This window comes from Falco peregrinus, chromosome 1 (genome assembly GCF_023634155.1).
Source record: "Falco peregrinus isolate bFalPer1 chromosome 1, bFalPer1.pri, whole genome shotgun sequence".
In the NCBI taxonomy this organism is placed as follows: Eukaryota; Metazoa; Chordata; class Aves; order Falconiformes; family Falconidae; genus Falco; species Falco peregrinus.
Window position 1 is genome coordinate 60,341,030 of NC_073721.1, and position 12,686 is coordinate 60,353,715.

A 12,686-nucleotide genomic window follows, 5' to 3' on the forward strand; every position below is an offset into this window, starting at 1 on the left:
CACCCTCCGCTCCTGCCCACCGCCGCCCCCGCCCGCAGAGCTGGGCCCGGCAGCAGGCCGCGGCCTGGAGCCCGGCGCCGCCCGCCCGGCATTGTTCCCGCCCGCCGCCCCCCCGGGCCCGGGCCCGGACCCGGACCCGGGCCCCGCTCCGCCGGCCACTCACCCCGAGAGCTCCGGGCCGGCGCGGCGGCGGGCGGGGAGCGGCGGGCGCGAGCGGCGGGGCGGGCCGGGCCGGGCACAGCCCCTCCCGCCGGCGGGCGGGGCTCGGGGCGCCGCGGCCGCACCTGGGCGGGGGGCGGCCGCGCCGGGGCCAGACAAAGGCGGGCAGGGCAGCGCCGGGCTGCCGGCCCCCCGCAGGGCCACCGGGCAGGGCCACCGGAGCGCGGCGGCCGGCCAGCGGCTCGGCCCCGGTGCTCTCCCGCGGCCGGCAGCCCGGTTACCGCTGGGGCAGGGCCGGCTGCGGCCAGCCCGGAGGACACCGTCACCCCGGGCCGCCAGCAGCGCCCGGCCGGCGGGGCGAGGGCCGCGGGAGCCGCCCGCGGAGGTGGGGGTGCGCCAGGCCACGGCCGCAGCGGTGCTGTACTGCCAGGCGCCAGTGCCGGGACGCTGATTCATCGCCCGTCCCTCTGCCCACCGCCTGACGTTTTGGGAGGCTTCTTCTACAGTGACAATGGCAGTTGAAGACGCCGGTATGGTGGAAACTGGGTGTCACTAGTTTCCTCCCGAGAAGAGCACCAAGCCGTATGATGCAAGGCTCTGTTTCTCCAGCCATCTTTTTAGCTAGTTGAAGAAAGAAACCTTTTCCAGGCACTGCAGCACCAGCCACACTCCCCACTGAACAACCCTCCAAGTTACTTGTTCCCCATCTCACCACCCCTTCTGACAGGGAGGCACAGGCATGCACAACGCTTTTGACACCCGACATCACGGCAACCCAGCTGTCAGAGACCCCCTCAACAACGCACCCTGTCAGGTCAAGAGACTCCTTGTTCAAACAAGCCACAGCAACGCTGCCGGTGTGAGGCAATGTTTAATTTAACACAAGGGTACAAGGCTTCCCCGTGTCACGCTTCAGAACTCCGCCCCTACAAGGTGAACCGCTGGAACACTACAACAAAGCATCAGTAACACCCTACTGATATCAGTCCTGGACTACGTTGTCTCACAAGCAAAAAAACAACCGTTCTCTTACTGATGCAAATGGCTTTAATGCCATCCTACTCTGGCAGATGCTTCACAAACCATTTACATTACATTAATAGTTTACAAACAAATTAGCAATACAAGTTTATACATTTCTTTTAAAAGCCAGAAAAGGACTTGCGGCTGGTACCATGGAACACAGGATAAATAGGAAGGAGGGGGTGAGGGGAGGAAAGTACCAGATGATCACTGACCACGATTTTGAAAACATTTAATTAAAAGGTTTACAAGTATTTACACCTCTCAAGGGTCCTTCCAGTCATACATCCTACACAACAAAATCTTCCAAATCAGATACTTAAAATTGACAGTCAGTCATCTCTACTCAACAAAACATTCAGAGCACTTTCTAATTGTACATACTGTTCAAGATGTAAGGAAGTGATCTATAAAAAGGGGCAAACCAGAGGTGTTACAGTTTCTGGATGACACAATTAATCATGGTAGCAAGAAAAAGAAAAGCACTGACCGAAAGAGCTTACAACAGGCCAGGTGAATTTCAGCTGTAAATTTCTCACCTAACACACACAGCAATGCACAAGAGAAACAACATTTAAGGTGACACTGGAAGTCAGGTTTTCTGAGCTATTAAATGGAATGTGACCTTACTGTTTTAACAGACATCAGTGTGATATTACCAGCCCCACCATGGCAGAGCAGGTTTTCAGAAGCACAGGCCCAGATTACATAACTGGCCCATACCTGGGAAAGGACAAGAGCCAGCATGGAAGTCAAGTCAAACAAAACACAAGTCACACACATACAGACAATCAGCAATCACATCTCATCACCATGCATTCACTTCTTTACATTAAGAGTATCAAACAAGTCTCACATCAGTACAGATTTAAAGCAGTCTGACTAACTCTCATTTCCAGGTTTCATTTATTTTTGTGCACGTGTCACATAAATAATTTATTCCATAGCAGGCTCCCTGCCAACATTCTCAACTTTTTATTTTCAAGAATTATCTACAATTTGTTTATAACCACTGTACTTGAAAGCCGTTTTTTTTGATTCTGCTCTATAACTGGCTTGATTGTTGCTTAAAAAGTTTAACCCTATTGCAACTCTTGAAGGCAGGAGAAGGAAAAAAAGAAGGTGCATCTGTAAGTTTTAGATGAGGGAAAGCTACCAAAACCACAAAGTTGGAAGAAAGGCCAAGCCTAAGGCAAGGAAGTCAAACCTAATTCTAATTTTTGCACAATCAACTGATCTGATACTGGACACCAAAAAGTCAAGATTGCAAGAGTAATTTCTACCTATTCATTCTTCTTTCTGACTTGACCCTATCACAAAGCATTATTAAAAGATTTTTACAAGTTAGAATACTTCAATATTTGAAACTCTCAGCATTTGTAAATACGCATCTTCACGGTTTCAAATTAATAGATTTGTTCACTGAAAGTCTACAGCAATACTTTCTCTGATACACAACTGATAAGGAACATCTCCAACAGCTGGTAGTCCAACATCCCAACAACTACGCATCCCCTGCTCATTTGCAGAGGGCAACCTTAACAGCACTGTAGTTTAGCAGAAGTACTGCAAGATGCAACACTAAACACAAAATATAGGGGCAAAAAAAGGAAAAATGCAGAATAATTTAGATAGATGGTACACAACAAACACAAATCAGTTAGAAAACTGTAGCAAATGATGTTGTAATTATTTAATTTTTTTTAGTTTTGTTTTTAGAACAGAGTGCAGGTCAGCTTAAGCTGCACAGAAGTTTAATTTCTCAGTCTCTGCTACACAGAGCTTTGGGTCTCTCACTGACCGAAGTCCAAGCTCAAGAGGAAAAACGCCCTACATGCTGACCTGAAAGCTACTGTCTTAGGAAAAACCACAAGACTGACTCAAGAACAGAATCAAATGAAAAGGGGAGGGAATGAGGGACACCACGACGACATGGGACCCACATTCCTGTCTTCACATACAGTAGAGAAATTTCAACAGGAATGCTGAATCCCTAGTGCAGAACCCTGGAGATGCAAGACTAACACCTGCACCCAACAACAGAGCTATAAAAATGGAGATGAGCTCATACCTTTTGCTTTAAGATTATACCCACCTCAGGGAATATTTTCCTAAGATCATTTTAGAGGGGAAACCAATCCTACACACAGCCTCCCGAAACGCTGGCTCGGGGGACAGAGAACGCCAGGCCCGTATGTCCCCCCAGGAGGGTTAGGAAGGGGATGGGCTCGGCTCCCACGCCGGCCATGAGGCCCACCCTGCCGGCCGCCTCCCAGGCAAGGCCCCAGCAGCTCCCAAACGCGCCTGGGCCCACAGTGATGACACGAAGGAGGCGACCGAGGCGGCGCAGCCCGGGCCGCAGCTCCCTGCAGGCCCCGGCCCCCCCCGCTCCGCGGGCGGCCTAAGCGATCGGCGCCCCTTAAGCTTCTACAGCGTGGCGTGGTACAGGCCGCGGCCTCCCACCGGTGGCGGTCGCGGCCCCCGCAGGCACAGCAGCGGCTCCGGGCGAAGCCCACGACCACCGGTCGCTCCGGTGAAGGGCTGTCAGCGCCGCTCGGCACCGTGCCGCCGCCCAGTCCCCAAATGAGACGGGGGAGGCTCAGGCCCAGCGGCGGGGGGGAGGCCCAACCCACCCCCCCCCCCCGCAGCAGGCCGAAGAGCCACAGCGGGCAGGGAAAGCTGGCCAAGCCCCCACCACGGAAGGGACAACGACGGCGACTCTTACCTAGGCCCCCGCGGGTCGGGTGCGGTGAGCGTCCAGCCGCTCCTCAGCGGGGTTTGAAATCACTAACACCGCCCGCACCTCCCAGTGTCCTCAGTGCGCATTGGTCGGCGCCGGCCCCACCCACGCCCGCAAACGCGCACTTCATTGGTCCGTTTGAATCCGGCAGCGATGACGCGTGCTCTGCGCGCTCCTCTCTCCCCTGTTCCCCTGAGGCAGCCGCACCGGGTCGCCGTGCCGCAGCCACGGGCCGGGCCGAGTCGAGGGAGACGGCCGCCGCGGCTTCGGTAAGGACGGCTGTAGGGCTCGCTGCGCCCGGAGCAGCGCCTGGTGCCGGCAGCGCGGGGCTGAGGCGCTGCGTGAGGCCCGAGGCAGCCATGCTGGGCCCGGCTCCGAGGGGGCTGCGTTCAGCTTTGGGGAAGATCCCGTTACAGGGGAATGGGCTTTCTCTTTAATATCTTTAATAGGATTAAGTGAGTTTGCAAGCAGTAACTGTGTATGGTTTGATGTACGGCGTGTTTTACTTCCTTTGTTTCTTCATTTCAGCCGAAGCAAGCAAAGGGAAAATTCCTAGGGGTAATGGGAGCCCAAGACCAGGGGCAGCAGAGCGCCACCGACACGTCTGTAATCAATCCTACGGTGCCATCTCTCCCCACCACACTGTGTAAGCATCCTTTTTAAAAAAAAAAACCAAAAAAAACCCCTGAGGTGATTATGTTTTGGCCTGAACTCAGTGAAATCACTTTTGCACTGTGCTTCAACTGTGAAGTTAGCTTTATTCCAGCTTAGGTGTTTTAGGTACTCCTTTCAGTAGGGAAGGGTAGAACAGGGTATATGATCAACACCAGTACTGTAGTGTCGGTTATCACCAAATGTTTCATTCATTATTCAGCCTTTTGTGTTATTTAAACCCTCGGTTTTAATAAAATGCAACAGAACATTGAACAAAACCCCTTACAGAAAAAACAGCTCTTCAGAGCTTTGTTTTCCATTGGGCAGAGGCTTGAGACCAGTACAGTCCCAATACTTTCCAAAAAGAGGAACTTCAGCTGTTGCACTATTAAAAGGGTAACAAAAAGGCAAAAAAGCAATGTGGGGGATTATGTGTGTACAGGAATCTGCAAAAGTGCATGAGTGTGGATATTTGGTCCTTGATTCAAAGCTGTAGCGGCAGAGGCGTGTCTTACGATCAGATTATTGAAAGAACCCAGATCTGCTCCCACCTTCTTGTCCCTCTCAAATGAAGCAAAGTTGACGTTCTGTGCGAAGATGGCTGGGAGCCCCTCTTTCAAAGAAGAGTTCAAATAGCATGCATGAGTCACAACCAAAAGCCAGGCAGAATGGTTAAGAAAAGCTAAATTTATATTAAATTATCATCAACCCCTAAAATACTGAACACAGTGGTTAAATAACTCCAGAAAGTCCAATGTCTCCAGTGAGTAACGTTAAAACCATTACACAGGAACACACGGAAATCACTGACGTTAGCTCGGGACAGACAGGAGAGAGGTTTACTTTTTACATAGTAAATCAGTGCTCAAGAGATCATCCTCCAGTAGCCTTTCTACATTCTTAACATCCTAAGTGCAACGAGGGTCTTCTCTTCCCCAGAATGGGGAACCATGATGCACTCCCTAGGCAGCATCTCATTGGGGCTGTCTAGGAAAAAGAAACTAATTTCGGCCCACCTCCCTGGTAGAGGAGAGGCTGTGGGACATAGTGTTGCTCCTTTTCACTGTAATCATTTGAGGAAGGTTTTGAATGGTGGTTAGGCTGGAGTGTGCAGGGTCCCTCCTAAGAAGCAGCAGAGAATATTTATTAAGGTGGAGATCACAAGCACCATGTGTTGTTGAAAAGACTGACTGGGTTTTCCTTTCCATTCTGCACTTGTGACTGGGACAGCAATTATTTTGACAGGCTGACTGAACATCAAGCGACAGGTCTGGGCAGTTGTTTTTCCCTTCACCCCTGTCCCACCTCAGGATTTTGGTGCACACTCACATAAGCTATTGGGGAAAAAAATAAACAAAACCAAACAAAATACAAACAAACCCTGTTCTCCCAGAATTTGAAGCCTTCCTCCCCATCCACCCACTCACTCCCCGCACTGATGCCCTGGCCCCAACATGTGGTTTCTGTTCAAATTGATTCTTCTGCCTACGCTCGAGCCCGCTGGTGCTGTCCCTGCATGAGGTGGCTTAGACAGGCAAAATCCATGTCAGTGAAAACACACTCCTTTCTCAGTTCCCAGTTGAGTCCACACCTCAATCCAAAAGTGCCTCTCTGCCCAACAAGAACAATGCTTCCCAGGCTGGAGTCAATCAAATAAATAATTAAATAAAAATCTAATTTTTTTTTTAAAAAAAATCCCTCTGGGAGTAGGGAAGAGTCCCACATTAGCAGAGGGAAATTTCCAAGCCTTAGGTCCAGTTCATTTTCCACAGGAACATACACCAGTCAGCCCAATGGTGCAGAGTTTCAAGCCACCCAGCCAGGTCAAAGCTGCAACCTTCCCCTTTCCGCAAAGCTACCTCTGCTGTGAAAGTGCAGCCAACCTGCTGGCAACTGTCATGTTTTCCAGGAGTAGTAGAACTGTCAGTCTATGAACACAGTTAAAGCAGAGTAGAATGGATTTTCCTTTTTTTTTTTCTTTGTCTTCTTACCAACTGGAAAAGTATCGCATGGGAGGCACACCCTCCCCACACCTCTAAGCCATACCCGTAGCATAAGCTTTGCTCTCTTTACACCACAGGTGGGAATGTACTTGACCTCTTACCAGGAGATAAAGAGGTTACAGAGTCTGCCATGAGAAATTCTTCAGCGGAAAGTTCTGCTTCCAAGTATCTGATTTGACACTTAATGTTTTACTGTGATAGTATCCATATGACTTGAGGGGTTAATATAAATTTCATTTTTGAAGAAAAATCAAGAGGTATTTAACTTTTTTTCCCCTCTGAACGGATGACAAGAGAAGTCAAGAGAATATGAAAAGGTGGCAATGGTCCTTGGGAGCATGCAGGCCCCAGCTCTGGATCCTGCTGGGGTGTGACTGCAAGGGTAGGGTTACACCCCCTAGAAGGCAAAGACCTTGGAAGCCAGAGAACAACTGAAGCTTGTGTGGCTGATGGGACAAATGGGTTTGCAAGGAGAGCTATTTAGTGGTAACAGAAGAGCTTAAAGTGCAATTCTATCTGATAAACAGCTATTTAAAATGGCCCTTACAGCTCCGTGATTATTGTCACTTATTCTAGGTCAAATGGGCTCAGCCTAGTAATAAAGCAGTTCCTAACCAGCAGCACTGAGCATTCCCCTGGGAAAGACTCGACCTAGGAATTCTCTCTTTTCCCTCATTACGGTAATCAAAGGTCCTAAAGGCCATGAGAATTGGGACCTTACAGAATTGGGACTAGTGGGGACTCAGCAAGTTTTCTTCTTTTTTTATATATCAATTATGCAAAGGCAAGAGCAGAATTTAGGTCTTGCTGAGGTCCGTTTTCTCCCATTAGCTCTGCAGAGTGGAGAACAATACCAATCTCCTCTTTCCTCAAGTTCAGCACTCTGACTCCATTACCCACAGGGAGCAGTTCTGAAGGGGCCATTTCCTAACTCTTGTTTTTCCAGAGTAGAAACATGTTTTAACAGGAAAGGGGAGAACAGGAGCAGTGTCCACTGCCAGCAACAGACACAGTGCTCCGATCTGAGCATTCCTTGAAGTTTTTACTAGCTGATGGGAAAGTAAGCAGTGATGCTTTCATGAAGCGAGTCATGGCAACTGTGGTTACCCTCTTTATGCCCTCAGAAGGTGACCTGATGCTATGTCAATGTCCCCTTGAGCCCCAAAAAGCATAGTCCATCCATTCCGAGACCTCTCTCAAGTCTGAGACCCCTCAACACAAAGCCTCAAAGAGTGCTGCTAGTGCTGGAATGACATGGGGAACTTCTGTGACCAGGAGCTAGCAATGAGGCAGCTCTGCTCTCTTCATGGGCACTGACGATGAGCTGGACGGCACAAGACTTGCCAGGGAACACAGAACCTGAACCAGATTCAGGCCAGAGGAGTCACTGCAAAAGTTAACGTGGCAGCTTCCAGGAAAAGGGAACATATAAATAAACCACAGACAGTGAAAATGAGCCAAAAGGGTCTCTGGGTTCCAACCCACCCATCCTCCCTCTCCAACCACAACAGCACAGCTGCCCAAGCTCCCTGCTGAAAGGCAGTCGCAGTCTCTGGGCCCCTCGCAAGAGAGGCTGGTCTCTGGGCCCTTCCTTGCCTAGCAGGCAGAGTCCTGTCTTTTTTTGTGCAGAGCAGAGGCTAGGGAGGGTACGAGCATTTCCAAAGTCACGTGTACTTTAGACCTCGCTCTCCATGGAGGGCTTGCGTTGGTGTTTCCAGCCTGTGTCTGGGAGTGAGCCACGCCGTTCCGGAGTGGCTGCTGCTGTGTTAACACTGCTGCATTCAGACTGTTCTTCCTGTAGCAGCTGCTCAGTTTCGGTGTCATCCAGTGACCCAGAACTAGCCTGGATAGAGACCGTGTCTGTCTTCATGCAGACGTGGTCCCGGAGGATCCCACCTCGGGAGCTCCGAATCTGCTTAAGATCATCCCACTCGGAATCATCACTGGATAAAAGGCATATCCCCTCCACAATCTTGATCTTCTCCTTGGTGTAGCTGTGGTCAGGACCAGTCTAGGGAACAGACAGATGAATGAAAAAAACAATACATCTATGGCAAAATATGGCAAAGAGCAAAGCAGAGCTGGAACACAGACAGCGAAGCAGACAAAAGGCTGGACCTCCATGTAAACGGCCACTGGCTTTGACTTTTACAGCAGCAGAACCCATTCCAAGTTTCCCTTCAGTTCTTCACCACCCTCAGAGGAATCCTCCCTGCATGAGCTCTCATTCCAAACTCCGGGAGCCTTCAAATCATAGAAGGGGAATGAGGATGAGCTGGGCTCTTCTAATTCAACTATATATATTCCCTGACAGCAGGAAGAGAAAAAAACGCACAGAATGGGAAGCAGGAACAGCCAAAGGACTTCACGGTAAGAGTAGACATGGCATCTATTCTAGGTCTGTAATATCTTTCTAACTGAGTCATTCCAGATTTGCCTCTCAGCTGGAATACCACCGTTAAGTCCGAATCTCACAGTGATACAGGGGAAGGAGATTATAGGGAAACAATGGAAATGATCAGAGGCTAAAGGGACCACACTGAGATTACAGCAGTGAAATCTGTCTAACTTGGCTGAGACAAACAAGGAGCATTTGAACACCTGATCCGTCCCTGAAGAGAAAGTGGAGGGGGCGGGGAAATATGTATCTGGGTATATCTAGGAGCAGGAGAATTAAGAGAAAAGTGGAAAGGATTTAGACTCCCAGATAAATAATCCTGGTTTATTCTTAGTAGGTAAGGCTAAAATGGCAGGAAAGTTTGGGAAATCTGTTGGATAGTACCTTTGAAAAACAAAGTCAGGAAAAAATCTCCTCTGCCTAAAAGTCTTGCTGTGATCCCTGCTAAGCGATCTAACAGATTATCATGCACACTCCTACAGAAATGACCTTTTTCAAATCTCACATACCAAGTATGAGTAGCCAAAGCCAAAACCAAAGGATCTGCCACAGAAAGTTACCTATACCTTCTTGACAGACCGTAGAGCTGGTTTACAGACATAAAAGCAGGGGGGAAAACCAAGGAAGAGCAATTAGTATGGGACAGTGCTTGAGCCACACAACAGAGCTTGAGTGAGGGAGGCAGGATCAAACACATAGAGCAGTGATACCTGACGTGAGGATGTGGACGGAAATCAGAAGAGGGAAGATGAGAAGCTATCTGAGTGATAAGAAAGCTTCTGAGGAGAAAACAGAGGAGAAACTAAGCGCTGCAAGATATCATATTAGACACTCTCCACCCTGTGTGCCACAGGGTGGACCTCTGCAGGGCCTTTAAAATGCTCCATTTAAAAAGGGTTCCACTTCTCTCCCTATCCCACCCCTTCCAGGCAGTGCACAGCCAGGAGCCACCTTCTCATTACCAAACCACTTCTGGCTGCCTGGTTCCCCCAGTGACTGTCCAAAGCAACCTTGGTTCAGCAGTCCCTAACCAGGACTGTCTCCAGGGAAGACAATTCCCTTTGACTCCTGTACTTCGAGGGCCAGCAGCCAGTACGAATGAAATACAAGACACTGTGGGAGCGGGGAAGAAGCAGGAAGCTAGCAACAGGTCTAATTCACAACAGCTCACTGGGGAAGAAGTGCTGCTGGCTGATCTCCACAGGAGCCCGAGCAAGTCACTGAAGCCATCCTCCTATGTCCTAGAAGTAAATGCTGACAAGTTGCAACATTTCCCCTGTACTAAGGCCTGCAACACCCAACAGCAGCTTGAGCTGGGCTCCTATATCCTTAGCAGCAGCTCTTACCTCTTTCTTATAGCACAACTGGTTGTACATGGTCGGTTTGGGAATCGCTTCAATCTTCACCTCCTGGGTAGATGTCCGATAGGAGGGATTACTGTAGGTTAGGTTCCCCAAGCCAGGGTCCGTGAACTTGGACTTATTATGCCTAAAAGGAGAGAGCTGTCAGAAAAGACACAGGGCCCTCCTGCCAGGACTCAAAAGTTCCTGAGTGCTCAGCAAGTGGAAAGCTCCAGCCATCTTCACTGCCCCTCAGAGAGAGAATGCTGGCCTCACCTGGCTTGTCAGCTGTCAGCACATTCACTAGCTACCAGCACAGCAAGGCACTGCCACGTAACCACTAAAGCGATACTGGCAGTAACTGGTGAAGCTCTCTGGCAAAAAGCACATGAGCTCACACATGTACTAAGAGAGGAATTTTCTCACATTCCTGCCCATAACTCCCAAGCTCTCTGCAGAAAATTTAGCCAGTAAGGTTTCCAATAATAGATTTGCATGCCCAACACTTCAAAGGCACAGGACTCAAGCCTTGCAAATAAAGTCATCCAGCACTGCTTCCAATGGAGAACAAAGGGATTATAAATGACAGTAAGGATGAAGTGCTTTCAGGAGCCTTCTTCTCCAACCCTAGATTTTACTATTGGCCAGGAGATGGGGGGAAAACGATCACTTACCTATATACAATTAAAGCAGCAATGAGTAGCAAAATAAACAAGATGCTGAGAAGACCTCCAATAATGTAGCTGACATGCAGTCCTTCTCCTGAAAGTGAACAGCAAGGGTAGTTTATGCACTTGCCTTAACTTCCACTAGATAATGCTGACCTCAGTGTAACACCTAAGACAGTGGTTTTACACCATACGCAAGTCTGTAAAGTAACATGTCAGCACACCGAGGTTTAGCAGAGTGTTTGGTTTGGCTTCATATGAAACCAGACATCTGATAACCCTCCCTCCCACCCAGGCCCCAGCAAACCAAGGAGCATCAAGATCTTCGTAACAGGGTTGGATAAAGACGAGTTAAACCCCCTTGCTGACAGGTTAACCCTGCAGTGGGAAAGAATTACCCTAGTCAACCATTCCTCAACTAAACACAAAGAGGATGGTGAAAAAGAGTATCATTAATGGGAAGAGCCTAGTGGATGAGGTGTGGGACGAAAGAAAACAGAACTATTCTTCAGACCAAAGTGCCATTTGGAAAAGTCCCTGTAGAGGCTAATGAATGTGTATGACTGTTGTTCATGCTTAGACACACCTTGCTCTGCTCAGAGGGCACTTGAGTAATTCAAGTCTGAGTTTCAGAAGTTTGAGTTTCAAACACTATGGACTGGAATGCCCTGGGCATATATGGAGGAACAACCCTGGTGGAGAAGGGTTAAAAAAAAGGAACTCACCCATGGTTGCCAACACTGCCTCATTGGCATGGGTACACAAGCCTCGTCTAGCATCTTTGTCAGAGCAGCTGAATGACAGAAAGACAGTTAGTAAAAGTAGTATCAACACTATCAAAAGACAGGATGGGACAGGCTAGCACCAATATTCCTTCTGTTTCCAGTTCAATAATGGGAGCCTTCCCTTCTCTTCTTCAGTATCCTCTATCCAGAGGAGAAAGGACCATATACACGTGCATATAGGTGCATGTGCGTGTATATATATCAGTTATAGGTCTGCAACATCTTTATATCCAAGGCATTCTAGAGTTACCTCTCAGGTATATAGGTGTGTACATTTATCTATCAGAATACACTCAGCATCAGTGCTGAATTAAAAATCAGAACATTCTAGAGTCAGCACAAAGATCTTTCTGTCCAATATATCGTACTCAACAAAAGTGGAAGTTTTGCCTTGTAAATAACCCAGCCATATATTATAGAACATACTCTTTTGCTGGGCAGTAGGAATAGCAGGCTGTAGGAAATTAGCAGAAAAAAACGTCTCTTAACTACCTGCGTTATAACTTAAATGTGAAAGCTGCAAAGGTTCTGTTCTGCCCCAAACAAGCTATCCCTTTGTGGCCAGGCCAGAGCCACTTCCTCAGATGTTTGGGTCAGGTCTGACATATCCCAGTGAATTAAAGCAACAGACTCCTCTATCCTCCTCTCAGACATAAGTTCTCAAAATTAGGAGTTTAAAAAAAAAAAAAAAAATCAATCAAATGAATGACACTGTCTCAGGAGGATTTTACCACTTCAGCACAGTCAGCCTAGACACACATTTCAATAGAACAGACAGAAAGATCTCTGCACCTCTTTCTTGCCAGCTCAAGAGTATTCTGCATTCTTTGCCAGAATGGCTTCCCCCGTTAAGAACATGAAGTCTGGAGCTGGAATAGCCTCCTGTGGCTAAGGAGAGGTACATCTAGAAGACGAC

At 48.7% G+C, this 12,686-nt stretch overlaps 3 protein-coding genes across 5 annotated transcripts in view; 1 reads left to right on the plus strand and 2 right to left on the minus strand.

The window, feature by feature from the left end:
* Nucleotides 1–4,015, minus strand: part of CKAP5 (cytoskeleton associated protein 5) — a 54,298-nt gene extending 50,283 nt beyond the window's left edge. The window contains exon 1 of the mRNA XM_005236355.4: nucleotides 3,908–4,015. The gene's annotated coding sequence lies outside the window, so the exon portion shown is untranslated. The remainder of the gene's footprint in view (nucleotides 1–3,907) is intronic.
* LOC129783659 (uncharacterized) lies at nucleotides 671–6,794 on the plus strand. Its single transcript, XM_055793677.1, has 5 exons — nucleotides 671–689; nucleotides 3,459–3,624; nucleotides 3,993–4,191; nucleotides 4,451–4,568; nucleotides 6,657–6,794. Exons 1-5 carry the CDS (start codon nucleotides 671–673, stop codon nucleotides 6,755–6,757), a joined length of 603 nt encoding a protein of 200 aa, XP_055649652.1. The 3' UTR covers nucleotides 6,758–6,794.
* Nucleotides 4,597–12,686, minus strand: part of LRP4 (LDL receptor related protein 4) — an 84,087-nt gene continuing 75,997 nt past the window's right edge. For 2 of the 3 annotated variants that reach the window (XM_055793847.1, XM_055793846.1), the window contains exons 35-38: nucleotides 11,711–11,778; nucleotides 10,992–11,079; nucleotides 10,324–10,465; nucleotides 4,597–8,590 (exon numbers count right to left, since the gene is read on the minus strand). In XM_055793847.1, coding sequence (XP_055649822.1) covers nucleotides 8,255–8,590; nucleotides 10,324–10,465; nucleotides 10,992–11,079; nucleotides 11,711–11,778 — 634 coding nt within the window. In that variant the 3' untranslated portion in view covers nucleotides 4,597–8,254. Of the gene's footprint in view, nucleotides 8,591–9,687; nucleotides 9,757–10,323; nucleotides 10,466–10,991; nucleotides 11,080–11,710; nucleotides 11,779–12,686 lie in introns of all 3 variants that reach the window. The other variant, XM_055793848.1, reaches the window with a different exon arrangement.